The sequence below is a fragment of the Mobula birostris genome, chromosome 25 (assembly GCF_030028105.1).
Source record: "Mobula birostris isolate sMobBir1 chromosome 25, sMobBir1.hap1, whole genome shotgun sequence".
NCBI classification, from domain to species: Eukaryota; Metazoa; Chordata; class Chondrichthyes; order Myliobatiformes; family Myliobatidae; genus Mobula; species Mobula birostris.
This window is the reverse complement of record NC_092394.1, coordinates 21,727,985-21,750,019: the sequence shown is the minus strand read 5'-3', so window position 1 is coordinate 21,750,019 and position 22,035 is coordinate 21,727,985. Positions and strand designations below refer to the sequence as shown.

The window sequence follows — 22,035 nt, the reverse complement described above, 5'->3', positions numbered from 1 at the left end:
CAGCCATGATAGAATGGCAGAGCAGACTTGATGGGCCAAATGGCCTAATTCTGCTCCTATGTCTTATGGTCTTATGGTCTTATAATTAGTAAACCATTAAGCCATCTGTGGGGGAGAAATATGTTGCCAAGTCCTATCTTGTTCTCATCCTCTCATAAGCGCAATCTGAAATTAGTGTCAAAGCACATTTTTTTTTCATATCCTAGTGTATGTCTGCCATAAAGTGAGATATAAGCTGCCTCATAGCTACCAGAGACCCAGTTTCAATCCTGGCCTCGTGTTGTCTGTGTGGCTTTGGCATATTCTCACGTGGGGTTCCCCCGGGATCTGTGGTTTCCTCCTACATCCCAAAGGCATGTAGGCTGGCAGGTTAGTTGTCCACTGTAAGTGACCTCTAATGTGTAGGTGAGTGGTAGATTTGATGGGAAGGTTGCTGATGAGAATTGGGAAGAATAAAAGTGCCATGAGACCATAAGATATAGGAGCAGAATTAGGCCATTTGGCCCATCGAGTCTGCTCTATTTCATCATGGCTGATCCATTTCCCTCTCAGCCCCATATCTCCTGCCTTCTCCCCATACCCCTTCATGTCTTGACTAATCAAGAATTTATCAACCTCTGCCTGAAATATACCCAATTACTTGACCTCCACAGCTGTTTATGGCAATCGAATTCCACAGATTCACTACTCTCTGGTGAAAGAAGTTCCTCCCTTCTAAATGGATATTCCTCTATTCTAATTCTGTGTCTCCTGGTCTTAAAGTCCCCCACCATAGGAAACATCCTCTCTACATCCACTCTATCTAGGCCTTTTACCATTTCATGTATAATAATAATATATTGTGCTCCACAATTCCTACTGATTACATTTTTGACAAGCAAAGCCCTCCCAACCGTTGAGTACATTTACACAAGGCGCTGTCACAAGAAAGCAGCATCTATCATCAAGGACCCCACCATCCAGGCATGCTCTTTTCTTGCTGCTGCCATTGGGAAGGAGGTACAGAACCTTTAGGTCCCACACCACCAAGTAGAGGAACTCTGAACTGATTCTACAACCTACAGACTCACTTTCAAGATCCCTTTGCAATTCATGTTCTCAATATTATTTTTTATTTGCACAGGTTGTCTTCTTTTGCCTAGTAGTTGTTTGTCAGTCTTTATTTATGTATTTTATTTTTGTAAGTCCTATTGTATTTCTTTATTTAAGATAGCATATACTAACAAATGTATATATTTTTCAATAAATGTTACTTTGAACTTTGAACTTTTTTCCTCAACATGTCAATTGTAGAGAAGGGCATAAACACAAGAGATTCTGCAGATCCCGAGAATCCAGAGTAGGTATGAAAATTAACAGCCTCTCTCAAGGGCACTTCACACCTCCAGCTCCAAAACCCAGTTATACTAGAAGATGGCACATTAACCATGGGTTGTGACCGTGCTTTCCATAGACCCAACCCAGTCTGAAATGGGCAACTTCTACCCATGCGGAGAGGTTGTATTATATTAAAGTTGCATAACATTGGAGATGGTCACAGACAGTGAGAGATATTAGACAGAAGAGGGGATGATTGGGGAATGCTCACTTTCTGGTTTTCACTCTCTTCTTTAAAGAGCCTCTTTATTGCATTTTCTAGTCACGGCAAAATGAAGATCAGGGTTTCAGAACTTTTAGAGAATGAGAGACCCAGCTGTGAACTGCATGGCCTGGGCTAGCTCTTTTAAAAAAAAAATCTAACCTGCAATGAAGCTAGGCTGGCCATGGACTTCAGCATTTTAAACAACCAACAGAACTGCTGGTCTAACACAAACCACTGTGTGCTTTTCCTCTGGCTGGGAGCCACCACCTTGGCAGTAATTCAAAAGCCTAGCAATAGTGTAGGTTGAAGCCTGGAGAGATATTTCCACCCTGTTGTCTGTGCTGATGGTTGGCCCTTTTCAAATTGGCGGACTTTTCAGAGAATTCAATGGGGGTTGGGGGGGATTGCTCCATTTTCAAGTTTGGAAATTGGCCCTCACAGACTGTTAAACTTCAGTGCGAGTACAACAGTCTTATGGTCAATTGAAAGGAACAGGTGCTAGGTGAATGGGAAGTAGATTTTTTTTTATTTGACGTAAATCACTTAGTTTAAATATAATTAACTCTTTCTGAGACCATCAATCTATTTTTTAGTGTTTGATTGTTTTCTAAGGAAATTAAATTTTGAAATATTATCTTTGAACATTTGTATAATGAATTTTGAGAGTAAAAATGTAGTATACATCATTTAATTTTTCTATCACTATAGAAATTGGGAGAGCATTGCTAAGGGTCTTTAGAGAATGAAAATAGTGATTTAATAACAGCAAAAAAAGACCTGGAAAACATGAATAAATATTTTGTGTCATTACCATAAAAGATATTGTTAATGTACCTAAGATATCAGACTAAGATATCAAATAACACGGTACAGCTTACAAAATCTGAATTACCAAGAATAAAGAGTTACAGAAACTCAGGGAGCAGTCAAGTCGCTAGGATCCAATGGATTACACACTAGGATTTTCAAGGGAGTGGCTGCATAGATAATGGACTAATCGGTTGAAAATTTTCACAATTTGCTAAACTGTGTGAGAGCATCAGGCAAATTGGAAAACAATCAATCCCTTGTTCAAAAAAGGAGAAAGGCAGAAAGCTGGGAAGTACAGGCCAGTTCATTTAATAGCAAATATTGGCAAGGTACTTGCTTTTAATAATCAATAGAAATGGCTATTGATAATCAACAAACAAAAACATAATAGCAAATAATTTAGGAAAACTGAATATTGTAATTAAACTTAGTCAAACTAGTTTTATGAAATATAGAACATATTTCACATATTTGGTCAAACTCTTTCAGAATGTAGCAGGGAGGGTTGGTAGAGGGGAACATGTAGACGTAATGTATTTAGATGTCCAAAAGACATTCGACAAAGTGCCACATAAGAGAGTAGTGCATAACTAAAGGACCATGGTAGCAGAAGATGTGTGTTAGAATGGATTGAAAACTTGCTCTCTTGTAGAAGGCAGAGTTGGAACAAATGGAGCCTTTCCAGATGGAATACTACACAGATCAGCTGTTGACCGACAATAGTTCACTAGTTAGATTAAAGACCCGGAGGAAAGTAGAGAATGTAAGGTTTTCAAATTTGTTAATGATATAGAAATAGGGGAAGGATATATTGTGCTAAAGATTCTGTGACTCTGAAATGGGATATAAATAGATTGAGTGGGTGGACAAAATACTGGAAAATGGTGATTAATATGAAGATACACAAAGTCATGCACCTCAGTAAGCGAAATCAAAAGGCAACTTATTCACTAAATAGAGACTACAAATAAAGTATAGAGGGATCTAAGCATTTCAGTGCTTAAGTTATGAAAAGCTAGCAGACAGTTACAAGTAAAAAATTCCAAAGGCATTTTGCTCTTCATTGCAAAGGGTCTGGTTTTTAAAACTGGGGAGTTTTGTTGCAGTTGTACAAGGTGTTAGTGCAGCTTCACCTGGCAACTCCTTACACTTTTCGTCCCCTTCCCCAAAAAAACCACACATTGACATTGGATACAGTACAAAGGAGACTCACCAGGCTAATTCCTGGGATGTGAGGGGTTTCCTGCTCAGAAATATATAGTTTAGACCTGTATTCATTGGAATTTAAAAGAATGGGGGTGGCCTATTCAAACATACAAGAGCCTAAGGGTACTTGACAAGGGAAATGTTGATATCTTTTCACCATTGGGAGAGTCTTGAACAAGGGGATATAACTAAAAGATAAAGAGTTTGGTCGTTCAAACCTGAGGGACTGTATGTTGAGATTTCTTCTCATAAGGGTCAGAGAATCTCTGGAATTCTCTGCCCCATTGGGTGATTGAAGCTGGATCATGAAAGCTATACAAAGAAGAGATGGGTAAATATTTGAAAGATCGAGGAATAGAGGGGTACAGAGAACTGGTAGTGAAGGAGGGTTAAGGCCAGCAGAGATCTACCATGATTATGTTAGATGGTCAGCAGCCTTGTGGGGCTTGATGGCCTTCTCCTGCTCCTATTTCCTTGTGTAACCAGTTGTAGTGACAGCTTTGGCAGCTGGGGTCAATCGCAGTAGCTTCTATGATGTCAACCAGAGGTGCTATTGCCTTCTTTATGATAGCAAGACCCTGCTAGACTTAAGAACTTAGAGTACTGCAGGTTGCTCATTCAGGGAGAAAATTAAGGAGCTGGACTTGGAATTGATTGTGCTGCTGCCTACATCAGAAGAGTTGGTCCACATAGGTGGTGTGCTGTCTAACAGTAGTGATCGTCTTAGTCACGTCTCTTGTGCTCACAAGACCTTGTGGACATTGTTGATGTGGAATGCTGCAAGTCCAATTCACTGATCTATTGGTGGACTGTGGGGGATCTGTGTGGCCTTGGTCGTAGCGAGGACGGGGCCTCAAGCCACAGTGTTGCCTGTTTACAGCTGCCCAGGAGAGAGGCATTGGAGTTGGCGTGCTCCACCAGAGCCAATGAGGTGCAGAATCCAAGTGGGAGAGGGTGCTGCCACCCAGTGTTCACTCAGCAGAAGACAACCTATATTGTATTTAACTGCAGACTGCGGCAACATCAAGGGTCTCAGGGTTTTGAATTGCAATTTTTTGTGTGAGACTGTACTGTATTGATATCTTATATGTGCTATATGTGCCTTGTGCTGCATGTGACTGCTGGTGCTGTGGTTTTGCACCCTGGCCCTGGAGTAACATTGTTTTGTTTGGCTGTATTTATGGGTATTCATGTATGGTTGAAAGACAATTTAACATGTTGTAGGGTTTCACTGCTGTGTAACATGCTGTAAGGTTTCACTGATAATGTAATGGTTTCTCTGTAGCAGCAATATTTGGGTTACGACTAGAGATAACGGGGTTAGGAATGCTGCTGTTCTTTCTTGTGAGCTGGAAGAGAGATTTTCACGGTCTTTTGCTGGGGAGAGATGAAGAGAGAAGATGCGAGTGGAGAGAGTTGGTAGACCGCCGGACGGGGTGGACTTGGAGCGAGGGTCCGAAGGGCAGCGACAATCGGAGGAGGTCAACGTTGGATGATCAACTTATCAGTGAGCTCCAACATTACGCGACAGACTGTTTAATAAGATTGGGCCCTTTTTTTTCTTTTTTTCATTTCTTTACTAACCATATAGTCAAAGTAAGAATTATAAAGCTTAATCGTTTAATCGCATATTGTGTACTGTTTGTCATTTTGGGGTACTGATTTGTAACATGGGACACATCGCGCAGCGTCCACCCAAATTATATTTCTTAAGTTTGGCCGGGCCAGGGGCTATCATCCCCTATGTTAAGCTGCTAGCCGAAGCGAGAGTTACAACAATTAAACTGGAACTTGACATTCAACCAATAGATCTGTGGCCAGGAATGACAGGACAGACTCTGCACTGTGTATAGAACATAGAATAGTGGAGCACAGGAACACGCCATTCGGTCCTCCATGTCTGCACTGACTATGATGCTAGTCTAAACTCATCCCATCTGCTGGCACGTCATCCATCTCTCTCTACACCCTGCCTGTTCATGTATTTTTCTAAAGCCCTCTTGCTGTCATGAACAGCCCTGATCTGGGTCATACAATGCACTGGGAACTGGCTCCCCAGTGAAAGATTCCACAACTGAGCATGCAGAAGAATGCAGAGTGGCCCAAGGATGGGCAGCCAGCAATCCTGGCACAAATTGAAAAATTAAATCATCTTTTGATAGGTAGCTGTCAGACTGGCTACGGACACTAAATGCTGGAGAAACAGGTCACACAGCGTCGATGGAGGAGAATAAAGAGTCAACATTTCGGGCTTCATGAAAGGTTTCAGCCTGAAACATCGACTATTTATTCCTCTCCATCGACACTACCTGACTTGCTGAGTTCCTCCAGCATTTCTTCTGTGTTGCTCAAAATTTCCGGCATCTGCTATACATATCTCTTGCATTTTTGATGTGCCCGACCTGCTCTAATACTTCTATACCACCAGCAGAGGCTGCTGTTGCCCTTTGAAACAGCTGCAGCACTACCTGCAGGAGTGAATGGTCAGAAATCAGCCTCGTGTAGACCGTTGAAGATTTTGTTTGACTTGATGTTCTCCCAACACTAACCCAGTTGCTGCAGCTGCAACACTTCAGATACCTCCTTGCCCCTTGAAATGAGCACCCGGAACACTTCAAACCACCTCCTCAACTGCAACAGACTTTGTTGTGAGCCCCTTAACTCCATCCCTCGGCAACCTGACAGGAAGAGTAGACGGTTACATCCCGAATGAGAAAGAGCTCAGGTTCAAATAGTAAATAGTAACCCTGGTGAAATCAAATTCTACAATATAAATATATTGTCTTATCGTCCATCTCTGAAAAGAGGAGGATATATCAGGGGATCTTAGAGTGAGCATCATTATTTCAAAAGAGGAAATAAACCTAACTGACAGAATGGACTCCCTGCTGCTGACCACAGGAAAAGTCTTACAAGGGTCCTCCTCAACTACCTCCTCCTAGTGGCTAAAGAGTGGATTCTGTCCACACTGAGACAGAGTGGATGTGATTTTTACCATGAGGAGTACTGAAACAAGCAATATCAGCTACTATACATCGCCTTCTCAACCTCCTTCAGGCTTTTGACTCCATCAGTAGGGGGTCTGAAGAACATCCTCCTCAAATTCATCTATCCACAGAAAATCATCACCATCTTGCTCTCTTACCGAAGGCAAAGAAATAAATAATAAGTAAACAGGCAATAACTATTGAGAAAGAGTGATGAAGAGCCCTTGAAAGTGAGTTTATAAATTGTGGGAATGGTTCAGTGATGGGGCAAGTGAAGTTGAGTGAAATTATCCCCTTTGGTTCAAGAGCCTGATGGCTGAGGGGTAGTAACTGTTCCTGAACCTAGTGGTGTGAATACAGAGGCTCTTGTATCTTTTTCCTGATGGCAGCAGTGAGAAGAGAGCATAACCTGGGCGGAAACAAACAACAAACAACAGGATTCTGCAGATGCTGGAAATCGAAGGGTCTCGGCCTGAAACGTCGACTGTACCTCTTCCTAGAGATGCTGCCTGGCCTGCTGCGTTCACCAGCAACTTTGATGTGTGTTGCTTGATAACCTGGGCGGTAGGGGTTCCTGATTATGGATGCTCCTTTCCTGCGACGATGCTTCATGTAAATAGGCTCAATGATGGGGAGGGCTTTACCCGTAAATCATTAAATTAAAAACAAATAGGAGTTTTTCATTGGAGCTAATCCCACCCAAATGATTAGTGGAATAAACATGAATGGTTAATGTTAAGTGCAATGCAAATTTTTTGGAAAAGCCCTGGGTTTTATCAACTTTCCTTACTGAATTAACAGGCCTTAGTTTAAGTGGTAGTAAAAGTGCTACAATTGTCCTCAATGTACATGGGTCTTTGAATGAAAAAAAACAGTCCTAAAAGCACAACACCTTTTGCTGAGAATGTGATTGCCCCTGGTTCGAGATTCCTTATCCAGGAGGAACAGGGCAGCACAGTAGCCTAGTGGTTAGCACAATGCTTTACAGTACCCATAACCTGGTTCATTTCCCACTGCTGCCTGTAAGGAGTTTGTATGTTCTCCCCGTGACCGCACTGGCTTCCTCTGGGTGCTCCAGTTTCCTCCCACAGTCCAAAGACCTGCCAGTCAGTACGTTAATTAGTCATTATAAATTGTCCTGTGATTAGGTTAGGAGCAAATCAGGGGTTGCTATGTGGTGCAACTTGAAGGATTGGAAGGGCCTATTCCATGCTGTATCTTAATAAATCAATAAATAAATAACTATCTCCATCTACAGTACCTTACTGAGCTGTATAGGAACTTTAAGTTTCTTGAAGATCACCTTGAGTTGGGCTGTAGGGTGTGTTCGCATACTGTATGACCACATGACTTTTCTGCATCTAGAAAATGCAGACCCAGTCTACCGAATCAATTATCATATAACAAATTCAGGAACCAGGATGGTGAATCCTTGCAGCATTCCTTCATGACAGATTTTTCAGGTAAGAACATCAAAACTGCACAGAAAATTCCAGGTACAGTTTCTCCAAAGCTCTCTACAATGTCTATCAATAAATATTAGCAGATCAATAACATATACGTACAGTATATGGAGCTCATGAATCGTCTGAGTTTCACTCATTACCATTCTGTTTAAGCAAGGCATATCTTACCTTTAAAGTACTCTTCCAGTAGGTTGGTTTTTATTTCACCAACTGTTTTAATGGGATTAAAGGAGCAGATTAGTTGAATCAAACCACGATTCATCTCCTGCAACAAGAGGAGCAAAGCCACATTGTGAAATTTCTAATAAGTTGGAACAGACATAAGGAGGAAGAAAATTTTGTTCAGTGTGTCCCTATTTATGTGCAAGTTTGTTTGAATATTGTGGTTGGCACAATAGAGCATACCTCTCCCCATCTTATTTGTTACACCATGTACGTTATCTCCACATGCCTGGAGCGCTCACACAGTAGTGACACCAACCATTGTGTACTGTTCACTTTATGCCTGTCCCACCTTGTAGGCTGACTGTGAGTTAATATTTCAGGTCAATTATCTTTCATCAGTGGTTAATTAAGTAGGTTGCAGGTGTCACTGAACTGCTGAGTGTTTCCAGCATTTTCTATTTTTAGGATGGCTTCTTGAGACCTGTAGTAATTTATTTTCTTAGATTTTGCTCCAAATGTGGGACCTTGTTCAGTTCAGGTTGGATGTCACGTTTACCTACATTACAATGCTGGGTATATGTCAACGGTTTTAAAACTATTGGGACCCCCTGAAGCAACACACATCAAAGTTGCTGGTGAACGCAGCAGGCCGGGCAGCATCTCTGGAAGAGGTACAGTCGACGTTTTGGGCCGAGACCCTTCGTCAGGACTAACTGAAAGAAAAGCTAGTAAGAGATTTGAAAGTTGGAGGGGGAGGGGGAGATCCAAAATGATAGGAGAAGACAGGAGGGGGAGGGATGGAGCCAAGAGCTGGACAGGTGATTGGCAAAGGGGATATGAGAGGATCATGGGACAGGAGGTCCGGGGAGAAAGACAAGGCGGGGGGGGGGGAAACCCAGAGGATGGGCAAGGGGTATAGTCAGAGGGACAGAGGGAGAAAAAGGAGAGTGAGAGAACGAATGTGTGTATAAAAATAAATAACGGATGGGGTATGAAGGGGAGGTGGGGCATTAGCGGAAGTTAGAGAAGTCAACGTTCATGCCATCAGGTTGGAGGCTACCCAGACGGAATATAAGGTGTTGTTCCTCCAACCTGAGTGTGGCTTCATCTTTACAGTAGAGGAGGCCGTGGATAGACATGTCAGAATGGGAATGGGATGTGGAATTAAAATGTGTGGCCACTGGGAGATCCTGCTTTCTCTGGCGAACAGAGCGTAGGTGTTCAGCAAAGCAGTCTCCCAGTCTGCGTCGGGTCTCGCCAATATATAGAAGGCCACATTGGGAGCACCGGACGCAGTGTATCACCCCAGCCGACTCACAGGTGAAGTGTCGCCTCACCTGGAAGGACTGTCTGGGGCTCTGAATGGTGGTGAGGGAGGAAGTGTAAGGGCATGTGTAGCACTTGTTCCGCTTACAAGGATAAGTGCCAGGAGGGAGATCAGTGGGGAGGGATGGGGGGGACGAATGGACAAGGGAGTCGCGTAGGGAGCCATCCCTGTGCAAAGCTGAGAGAGGGGACCCCCTGATGACAAGAGGAGCCCTATAGAAGTCGGGGGGGGGGGGGTTAAAGTTATTTTACACATTTCTATACAGGTATTGTACAAGAATTCACGCCCTCATTTGTGATACAATACAAGATGCAAATAGGATGGTTCAGGGACCGGGAGTTCTGCACTGCTAGGGAAATACTTGGAGCAACCAGGTTTGAAGACCTCATCACCGAACTCCTTTCCTAGTCACTCCCAAAAAAAATTGACAGTTCATTATTTATCACAAGCTAGTAGTGGGAGAAAGGTTGACTTGCCAAGACGATGTCTTGTGAGCAAGGGACGAGACTACTGGCACAAAATAGGCAGCGCATTGCACCAGGCCCTACAAATGTAGGCCCATAATTAAGCCCTGGGCTACAACTACGCAATCTGAGGCAGGATGCTCAGCAACTAGAGTCCTTAAGAATACCAACCAGTTCTGATCTGATCCTGGGAGCAGATTCTGTGCTTAAGAATAAGGTTGTGACTTGCAATTGGGTTGCAGTTTCCCCAATCTTATTCACTGATACAGATGGTGCAGTAACACGCATTTGCCCCTTCCCCTACAAACACTCCCTAGGCCCACCAAGAACATGATTATCATTTTAAGCAGCTTGCCATTTATCTGACTGATGTTCATAACTATACTTGCTCTCTGTATCCTACACTGGTAAGTAGGAGGAGGTTATCAGATGACTTTAGCTTTCCCAATACAATACTGAAGTTCATGCTAAGGTCTACAAACATCACCAATTTAATGCAGTTGATTTGAGGAAGACAGTAAGTCCCTGGTATACGATTCCTGAGAAAGGGCTGAAACTGGGCCAATGAAACCATTTAGGGTGAGAACCTCAACATGCATAGAGGAATAAGATCAAGTGCTGGGTGATGGGATGAAGCTGGAAGGGTCCAAATGCTACTCTTTCTACACTATACAATTCCATTCTATTCTCCATAAATTTGGAACATAAATGTCAAGTCCTTGGTTATTTTACAGACAAATGTATCAAATAAGCAGAATATTGATATGCTGCAAATGTACTGTTTTTTTTTTAACTTATTCCCAGGATGTGAGCATCACTGAAAATAATTGACATTTCTTGAACAGTCAGAGTTGTTTTTTAAAAAAAATTTACTCAGTCATTTCCTAGGGGCGTTAAGACTCAACCATATCTGGTTAGAGTTCCTTATCGGTCAGATCAAGGTGGGTGTGGGTGCTACAACACAGGCGGTACGGTAGCGCAGTGATTAGCACAACACTTTACAGTACAGGTGACCCAGGTTCAATTCCTGCCACTGCCTGTAAGGAAGTTGAACGTTCTCCCTGTGACTGCGTGCGGGTGCCCCAGTTTCCTCCCATAGTTGGTCACTTGTAAATTGTCCTGGGCAGGTGGTTCAAAGAGTTGGAAGGGATTTTTCCACAGACCTTTCTATCTCAGTAGATAATCAATACATACAAACATAGATAAATGAACAAACACACTTGCTTCCCATATTCTTTCCTGCTGTGATTATTAGTTCAAGCAGTGAGTTGCAGTGAGTAAACCAGATGGCTGATCAGTAAACTTTGATGCACAGGGGTTCAAAGAAACTTATGAGATAGGTATATCTCAGTTTTATTCTTCCCAGTTAGAGAATTCTTTGCCTGGAAACTAAAGCATGTGATTTATTTATTTAGCTAGTTAAATAGTTATTTCGAGATACAGCGAGGAACAGGCCTTTGCAGCACAATAAGCTACACCACCAGCAGTCCACCTACTTAACACAAGCTTAATCGCAGGACAATTTACAATGACAAATTAACCTACAAAATGGTACGCCTTTCGATTCTGCGAGGAAACCAGAGCACCCTGAGGAAATCCATGAAGTTGACGGGGAGAATGTACACACTTGTGATGGATTCCAGACTGTCCTGAGCTGTAATTATGTCACGCTAGCCATTATGTTACCATGGCACCTTGTGAAAGAACAATTTGTTTTATTTAGCAGTTTTGGCCTAGGAAGGTGTCTCAAGGCGCTTGTGTAAACTCACTGAATTGATTGAATGTATGTTCAGTCTAAGTCCAGATGAAGGGTCTCAATCGAAAAAATCAACTGTCCATTTCTTTCTGCAGATGTAGTCTGACCTGTTGAGTTCCTCCAGCATTTGCTGTGTCGCTGCACATCTAACTTAATGGCTTTACCAACTTTATCTTCCATCCTCAACTAAAACAGTGTCTCTTTGCAAGTGGCTATGATTAAACTGTGAGTTTTAAACATGAATGTAGAGAGAGTATTATGGAAATATCACCATTGTCACTGGATAAAAGGGATACTTGGAAAATCTTAATTTAGAATGAATCACTGAATAGAATAACCTCCTTACCATACAGGCTGATATGAGGAAATTTAAACTTCCTTCGGCAGAGGGAGCTAAGCTTTACTTTTTCATTGAACATATTTTTTGTTTTGGAGTTAACTTGGTATATTTAGTCTTGTACCTCTTTGAACTTGCTCCAGGTGAGGGCTTCCACATTATTATTTGGTTTCACAAGATGGAACACAATTTTAAAAATCTTATGCACCATTGGTGGAGGAACACCGGAGCTCTTGAGCTTTTCAAGTTCCTTCTCATTCAGACGACTGAGATTTTCACTCATATCTTGAAGCAGTAATTGGTGAAACAGTAACTCGTGAGAGCTTTTGTATTCGTGATCAGAATCTGGAGAGAACCAATGGAAACAAAATGTAAATGAAAGAAGGCAGATATTTATATTTGCCTTAATCCTGTGTCATTACCTAACTATTTAATTGTCAACTATTGAAGACACAGCTTATAACACTTGCACAGCACCGTAGTAATTTTATTTATTGCACGGTACTGCTGCCACAAAAAAAATCATGATTTATGTGAGTGATGATAAACTTGATTCTGATTTGGGTCTCTATTGTGACTGAGAGTGGGATGGGTACAGGGAGAGGGGAATCATGGTTGGGAAAAAGAGAAGGGAGAGGGAAGCACCAGAGGGACATTCTGTAATGATCAATAAACCAATTGTTAGGAATCAAATGACCTTGCCTGGTGTCTCAGGGCTGGGTGTGTCTGCACCCGCACCACCCTTCCTACCCCTGGCACTCCTTCTCTGCCACCTGTCCCAAACCCTCCCGTGGTGCTCCATCCTCGCCATTCCCAACATCTTTTCCTCCTAACAGATTTACAACTCACTCTCCCCTCCATGTTGACAGATACAGTATTGTGCAAAATTCTTAGGCACCGTAGCTATATATATGTGCCTAAGACCTTGCCACAGTACTGTATATCATCATGCACGAGGATGAAGAGATTCCACATGTATATTCGACCATATATTGGATCCAGCAAGATGGCGCAGACTTAGTTTCTCTGTAAACTAAATGATAGTTTGGTGGGATGATGAGGTTACTGTAACAAAAAACAAGTTAATCCTGACATGTACAATTTACTTTAAGTAAAGAGAATTCTTCATTTGTATTTATATTTATTTTGCATTTGCATTTATATTTATTACAGCAAATAAAGAAATATTTCAAATTGCATTATTTTTCCCCATTGAATTATGTTGATTTCAGCTAGTCACTGCCCACGAGGTACAGTGTTGTCATTTGGGCCTGGGGTAATGCCCCTGTGTTGGGGAAAGGGAGAATGAGAAACCTAAGAGATTCTACTGATGCTGGAAATTTTGAGCAACGCACACAAAGTGCTGGAGGAACTCACCAAGTCAGGCAGCATCTAAGGAGGGCAATGAAGGGTCTCAACCCGAACCATCGACTCTTTACTCCCTTCCATAGATGCTGCCGGACTGGCTGAGTACCTCCACCATTTTGTGAGTGTTGCTCAGGAAAAATCAGTCACTTTAATTAACTTGAAAACGTGCAAGAGGTCAGTTATAATGTCCCTCTCCCCAGTACCAAATTAAACTGCTGATGCTCTGGTCTCCATTCTCTGACATATTTTAAAGGCAGTAGTAAAAAGGCTTGTTTTAACTGGTTGAAAGGAAACTGAGTAGAAAATACAAGGTTTACTTTCTAACCTCATAGTTAAGAATCCCCACAACACCTGCTGATCTGTGATCTCTGTCTTGAAGGCCAATATCAGCAGAATTTAGACAGTGAACCCGCAGAAGATATCAGGCCCCGATTTCAGTACCTGGCAGGGTACTGAAAACCTGTGCTAACTAACTGGCTGGAGTGTTCAAGGACTTTTTTAATCTCTTTCTGCTGCAGTCAGAGGTTCACATCAGCTTCAAAAGGACACCAATCATACTGGTGCCAAAGAAGAACAGGCTGAGCTGCCTTAATGGCCATTGCCTGTTAGCACTCACATCTACTGTGATGAAGTGCTTTGAGAATTAATCATGGCTGGAACAAACTCCTACCACTTTATTGGGCTGTGGTAAAGTATTTACTCTACCTCCAGTCTTTTGGAGTAATTGATAGTGCTTCACGGGCACATCTGCTCGTAATGCCAAATCAGCCAATCATGAGGCAGCAATTCGATGCATAAAAGTGTTCAGGCATGATCAAGAGGTTCAGTTATTGTTCAGGCCAAACATCAGAAGGGGAAAGGAATGTGATCTAAGTGACTTTGACCGCAGAATGATTGTTGGTGCCATATGGGGTGGTTTGAGTACCTCAGAAACTACTGATCTCCTGGGATTTTTTTACACACAACAGTCTCTAGAACTTACAGAGAATAGTGTGAGAAACAAAGATCATCCAGTGATGGCAGTTCCGTGGGTGAAAATGCCTTGTAAGATGAGGGAGGTCAGTGGAGAATAGCCAGACTGGTTCAAGCTGACAGGAAGGTGACAGTAACTCAAATAATCATTCATTCCAATATTGGTGTGCAGAAGAGCATCTCTGAACATGTCAAACCTTGAAGTGTATGGGCTACAGCAGCAGAAAGCTATGAATATACACTTAATAGCCATTTTATTAGGTACAGGAGGTAACAGATATTCACTGAGTGAATATCTCTTAATCATTCCTGTTCGGCCAATAGAAATAGAAGGAAATCATGTTACCTTCTGGTGAAGTTCCTGATAGCCTAGTAGCTTCTGTTACAATTATGGCACAGGCTTGGTAAAGGATATGTAGCATCTTCAGCATGCTCCTGTATTCGTGGGCCAGGAGTTCATGTTTCAGCCCCAGATCAATGTCAAGTATCGCCAGAGTTCTACTTTCGGCGTCTCTCAGTGGAACACAAACGTGACTTCTTTCAGATACTTTGGGTAAGACCACTAGTGAGGTATCAGCACATCTGAAGAGGTAATTTCTGATTGCAAAGAATATTGAATATCAATTAAACGTACTATAGATAGACAACAAGCAATGAGGCAACATGTATTTTTTCTCTATTGAATTATATTTTCTCAACTAATCTCTGCCAGGGAATTAGAGTATTGTCACATAGGCCTGGGCAATGCCCCTGTGCTGGGAGAAGAAAAATCAGAAACACAAGAGATTCTGTAGATGCTCAAAATCTTCAGTAACACACATAAAATGCCGGGGGAGCTCTTACCTCAGTGATATTTAAAGATTAGCTTTTTTTTGTCACATGAGAATCGAAATGTCAAAACAGACAGTCAAATGCATCCTTGGCATCAAATCAAATCAGTGAGGATTCTGCTGCGAAGCCCACAAATGTCTCCACGCTTCCAGGGCTAATATAGCATGACCACAACTCACTAACCCTAACCATACATCTTTGGAATGTGGGCGGAAAATGGAGCACCTGGAGAAAATTGACGCAGTCACAGGGAGAACGTACAAACTCCTTACAGGCAACGGTGGTAATTGAAACCTGATTAGTAATTGCTGGCGCTGTAAAGCATTGTGCTAACCATGCTGCAGAATAGCTAGTATCCCCACTGAAATCCTACAACTTGGCTGTGAACTGCAGTTACAAATCCATAGCCTTCTCTGTCTGGGAAGTTCACAATTTTCTAGGGGACATCAAGAATTTTGCATTAATGACCTTCTACAAGAAAGGATACAAGCTTGACTAAGGCCCCAACAGAACATCTCCCTTCTATCTACTACAGGAAAACTCATTGGAACTATCCTCCTGAACCACCTCCTCCCAGTGTTAGAAGAGATGCTTCTGAGTTGCAAAGAGGAGTCACAATGGATGTGATCTTCACGAGATGACAACAAGGAAAATGCAGGGGACAGCATCAGTGGCAACATATAGCCTTCGTTGACCTCATTAAAGCCTTTCAATCTATCAATCAGGAGGGACAGTGGAACTTCATCCTCAAATATGACTGCTCTGAGAAATTCATCACCATCTTATGTTGCTCCAACAAAGGTTAAAGACGGAGAAAAAAAAAAGATTAGCTTTATTTGTTACATGTACATAGAAACAGATTGAAATGCATTGGTTGGTTGTGTCCCAACTGATGGTAACTTCACACACATCATGCCCCCTGACACCTGGAACTTCCACCACACTACTAGTGTCTTCCACAGTGAAAGTTGATGCAAAATACTTATTCAGTTCATCTGCCACTTCCTTGTCCCTCATTACTAAAACTCCAGCATCATTTTTCAGTAGCCCAATATTCACTCTCACCTCTTTTACACTTTATGTATCTGAAAAATGTTTGGTATCCTCTTTAATATTATTAGCTAGCTTAATTTCATATTCCATCTTTACCTTCTTAACTACTTCTTTAGTTACCTTCTGTTGGATTTTGAAAGCTTCCCAATCCTCAAACTTTCCGCTAATTTTTGGTTTATTATATGCCCTCACTTTGGCTTTTATGTTGGCTTTGACCTCTCTTGTTAGCCACAGTTGTGTCATCTTGCTTTTAGAGTACCTTCTCCTCTTTGGGATATATATATATATATCCTGTGCCTTCCAAATTTCTTCCAGAAATTCTAGCGATTGCTGTTCTGCTGTCATCCCTGCCAATGTTCTTTTCCAATCAATTCTGGCCAATTCCTCTCTCATGCCTCTGTCATTCCCTTTACTCCACTGTAATATTGCTATACTATATTCAGCTTTAGGTTCTCCTTCTCAAATTTCAGGGGATTCAATCATATTATAATTACTTTCTCCAAAGGGTTCGTTTACCTTAAGCTCTCTAATTAACTCTGGTTCATTGCACAACATCCAATCCGGAACAGCAGAATATCATTCTGCCTTTCATTCTAGGAATCATTCAGGTGAACCTCCATCTTTCTCCATCTCTCACAAGAATAGGCTTCTTTAGGTAGTTATGCACGTAATTCCAGCAAAGGTCTCAACAGTGCCCTATATAATAGCATTTTTAAAAAATCGCTAATGAAACTGTTAGTATGAATTCAATGCAAGGAAGCCTATTCTTTGCTTAACCTTACTTACTTGTAATTATAGAAAAGGGAATTAATTCTCAGTGGGCACTCAACACCTTTTGCTTGAATCTTAACACCAGTACTGGAAATTAATTGTCCAGAAATCTCAAAAATTAATGTGCCAGTTAAAGAAAAAGGTAAATATCTTTCTCTTAAAGATTAGCATTAATTATCACATGTATATCAAAGCATAGCGTGAAATGAGTCACTTGCATCAACTCAAATCAGGATTGTGCTGGGGTAGACCATAAGGGTCAGAATCAGAATCAGAGTTAATATCACTGGAATATATCATGAAAGTTGTTGTTCTGAAGCAGCAGTACATTGCAATCATAATAACAAAATCTATAAATTTCAAAATAATGAAAACTAAATCAAATAAGTAGAGCAAAATTAGAGGAAAAATAGTGAGATGATGTTCATAGGTTCATTGTCCATTCAGAAATCTGATAGCAGAAGGGAAGAAACTGTTCCTAGAATGTTCAGTGTGTGCTTTCAGGCTCATCTACCTCCTCCTTGATGGTAGCAATTAGACTAGGGCATGTCCTGGGTGATGGGGGTCTTCCATGGTGGATGTTGCCTTATTGAGGCATTGCCTTTTGAAGGTGTCCTGGGTGCTGGGGTGGCTAGTTGGCTAAGTTTTCAACTTTCTGCAGCTTTTTCCAATCCTGTGCAAAAGCCCCTCCACACCTGAGGGTGATGCAACCAGTTAGAATGTTCTTCCTGGTACATCTGTAGACATGTGTGAGTGTCTTTGGTGACATACCAATTCTCCTCAAATTCCTGATGAAATAAAGCTGCTGTCATGCCTTCTTCATAATTGCCTCCATATGTTAGACCCAGGATAGATCCTCAGAGATGTTAACACACTTTCCACTTCTGATCTCTCAATGAGGACTGGTGTTCCTTTCCATATTGTAACTATATTATTCCCTTCCTTTCCATATTGTATCTTTGAGTTCTTTCTGCTCTGTAAGGAAGGTGACTATCATGTCAATATAGACCTGTATCTGTGCATTATCCTCTCGGTCACTTTTTTCTTTCTTGGCCACTGCTTGAGTCAGCGCATCATCAGGAAACATTATTTCCCACTGTGTAGATCATCTTCACATTATATTTCTGCAGCCTTATCAACATGTGCTGTATTTTCATTGGACAGTTAATCAGGTTTGGACACAATTGAGACCAGTGGTTTATGGTCTGTCTCCACTTTAAAAGTGTACCCACAGATGCACTGATGGAGCCTTTCACATGCATATATGCTGGTGAGAAACTCTTTCTCTATCTGTGCACATTTGACTTCCCCACTTGTTAAAGCCCTTGATTGATAGGCCAGAGGATGCCATATGTCATCATGCTGTTGCAGTCGTACTGATTCAAGGCCATACTGGGACACATCAGCTGAGATCCTAGTACACTTTTCTGGACCATGAAACTACAGCACAGGCTCTTCAGTTATGACTCTTTTCAGCACCTGGAAACACTTTTCTTGCTCACAAGACCAAATACACTCATTTGGCTGCTCAAGGTGTGACCTAAGTGTTGTCTTCACAGGTAACAGTTGAGGGATGAACTTGGCCAGGTAAGTCACCATCCCCAAGAAATGTCTCAGCTCCTCTTTGTTTTGAGGCATGTTTTCAATAGCTGATATCTTTCTTGTGTCAGGCTTTACTCCCTCATCAGATGTGACATCTACGAAGATCAGCATCTTGACACCAAACTCATATTTCTCTTTATTTAATTTCAATTGACATTCCATGTGACATCAAACACTTGTCTAAGTCGTGTAACATGCTCATCCTTGGTGGAGCCCCAGATGATGATGTCATCCATCGTGGTCTCAACACCAGTTATAGCCTCAAAGATCATGTGGATGGTTTATGGTAGACTTCTAGTGTGGACAGAATCCCTTATGGTAACCAAACAAAGCAATATCTTCCCTGTGATGTGTTGAAAGTACACAGTGTCGAACGTGCCTCATCCAGCTTCATCTGCCAAGACCCAGATGACACATCAAGCTTGCTAAACGACTTGGCACCTGAAAACCAGGACATGATCTCCTCCTGCATTTGCAATTTAAAATGTTCTCTTTGGATGGTTTTATTAAGATCTCTTGGGTCTATGCATATCCACAATGTTCCATTTTTGTTTTGCACAATGACTAGTGAGCTCAGCCAATCTGTTGCTTCTTAAATTTTCTGTGTGACATTCATTCGTTCCATTCATTCTAGTTCTTGTTTACGTTTGTCTCGAAGTGCAAATGGAACTTTCCTGCATTTATGGACAATAGGATTCACTGTCTCGTCTTATATGTATGTTGTGTACACCAGATAAGCATCTGAGCCCCTCAAAGACATCTGCGCACTCTTCTGGGAGTGTTGTGTGGTCATCTTTGGTCTGTGAATCCATTATGAAAACTCTTTTTAGCAGGTTGAGCTTGTCACATGCATTCAGACCTAATATTGGCTATACTCTCTTTTCTATAATCAGTAGCTGTGACTTTAGGTGCTGCCCTTTGCAATTGAAGATCACCTGGCTGCAGTGTCAAGCTTGAATGAAATTACTGTTTTATTCACAGTCACTGGAATGACCCATCTGTTCTACCAGCACCGGCAGCCTGTAGAGAATCCACAAAAAACTTCCTTCATTTTCTCAGCAACCTTTGTCTTGGTAGCCCCAGCTTTGCAGCACTTTGCAAAATGGCTCTTCTTCCCACAATTATTGCAGGACTTCCCATTAGCAGGACATGTCTTTGGAACGTGACCACCTCCACATTTTCTGCTTTTGCTGTTTGATCCTTCCTCTTTGCTTTGCTGTTGCTTTGGGAAACACCTTGTGTGCTGCTTCTCTGTTTTCACAGCATGAACTGTTACGCTGCCTTGTGCAGCTCCTTAGCTCGTACGCATGTGGTCTCTGCTACCCAACACATATTCACAGCTTTTTCTAGTGTCAAATCTTTTTCAAACAGCAATCCTTCTCCGAGTCTATTATCTGGAATTCCACCAACTATTCTGTCTCTAACTAGTGAGCTTCTCAAATCTCCAAACTCATGGGTTTTACTCCAGGTATGAAGCTCATCTAAATATTGGTCAAAGCTAATGACTTGTTTCTGGTCATGGGGAAAAAAAAAACTTACATCTCTCAAGTGTGATATTTCTACTTGGGACAATGTACTCCTCAAATTTTGTCATCAGCGTGTCCAACATAAAAGCTGTCTCATCAACTTGAAAACTGTTATATATGTCCAAAGCACCTTCGCCAATTATGTGCAGAAAAACAGATGCTTTCAATTTTTCATTGGCCCCTCCCACTCCACCAGCAGCTGAATATATATTGAATCACTGTTTCCAGTTATCTGTTAGATTGCTGGCAAACTGCATAGGTGCAGGAAGACTTAGTTTATCCATGGCAGGGACTCTCGGCCTCTTCACCTGAATCTGTCTTGGTGAATTAGGTGACTGCTGAACTTTGGGAACAACATGCTCTCTCGTCTCGCTGCACTTGCTGCTAACACCTTTCATACTCAAGCAGTCTCTTTCTCAGTCGCACTCTGTATTCATTTACCCTCCGTGTTTAGGCCTCACGTCATCTTCTGACATCATGTTATGTTTGTTCTCAGTAAAGACAAACCTGGTGTGGGTTTACGCTAGGAAAAAATTATTATTGAACTGCTCAAACCTGTGCAACCAGTTGCAGGTGAACCCCTTGCATTGCCCACTGGGAACTGAAGTTCCTTATTATGCACACATAATGACACACACCAGAAATAAAAGCTTCTTCCTAATTAAGAAAAAATTACATTCTTCAGCAGAAGTGCATAGCAGTGATGGCAAATGACTCAAATGTGAATGGAGCTCCATAATAATGGCTGACCTGAAATAGTTGTCCTTCCTGTTCAGAATCATTGAAGGTGCATGCACATCTGACCATGGTGCGATAGGGTCGTTCCCAGAGGTCATTGTCTTGCATAAAACATACTCCTTTGGATTGTAATTGAAATACAATAGTAACTGAAAAGTTTCCCCTTGTTTCATTACATTCAATGACCAATACACTGCAACTTGCACTGAGCACAAAACATACATAGTCATTATTTTCTGAAATCACAAGAGTCTAATTTGCTTGGCAGTAAATTTCTGTTGCAGGTTCTAAAACTTGCTCTAAAGGACCTTGACTTGGAAACCCAGCATTCATTTCCTATCATATTTTATTGGCTTGAGAGGGTATGAATTAGGTCAAATAACTGAAACAGACATCGTTTCCATCCAAGTGAAACATTCCTTCAACATGGGAAACATTGAACAATGACGACAGAGTTTCAGCCGAACTGGTAAGCTTGGAGATGCACAATAACAAGAGGAAATAAAGGAATATGCAGATTAACAATTAAAGGGACATTCCTCCAAGGGGACCACAACTTTGTTGTGGTTTGGAGGCTTGCATGTCTCACTGACCCAGAGAGCTATGTTGGCAGGAGTCAGGGCTTTATGCTTTGGCTCTTAGTACGGTCACCCATGCCAAACAGGTCAAAGGGTAGAGGTCAGACTAATAGCAGTCCACTGGTCCTCTAGGTTTGGCAGTTCCGCTAACAAGCCTGACTGGTAAAATAAAATTGTTACAGAAGCAGCGATGAAGAATCCTTCTACATTTGGGTGTTGCAGTATTCCTGAGTGTCCACCCGGAACTTACGTGGCTGACGGTCGTGAAAACTGAGAGGAAACTACTGGCACGATGAATAAAGCACTGAATGGCACCAGAGAAGGAGGACCTTCATTGCTGCCCTAAACGCCAATGGCTTAACAGGCACTAAACCATAGAGGGGCACGGATAGGTTAGACTTTCAGAATCTTATTTGTTTACCTGGGTAAGTGAGTCCAGAACTAGAGGGAAAAGGTTTCAGGTGAGAGGGGAGAAATTTAAAGGAGGTCATAGCAT

General features: G+C 41.8%; 1 protein-coding gene across 1 annotated transcript in view; it reads right to left on the bottom strand.

Moving 5' to 3' along the window:
• The window catches only part of LOC140187851 (uncharacterized), a 135,572-nt gene that overhangs the window by 14,759 nt on the left and 98,778 nt on the right, over positions 1-22,035 (bottom strand). Inside the window, exons 11-14 of the mRNA XM_072243648.1 lie at positions 20,974-21,080; positions 14,787-15,037; positions 12,225-12,445; positions 8,220-8,316 (exon numbers count right to left, since the gene is read on the bottom strand). Of these exons, the coding sequence (XP_072099749.1) occupies positions 8,220-8,316; positions 12,225-12,445; positions 14,787-15,037; positions 20,974-21,080 (676 nt within the window). The remainder of the gene's footprint in view (positions 1-8,219; positions 8,317-12,224; positions 12,446-14,786; positions 15,038-20,973; positions 21,081-22,035) is intronic.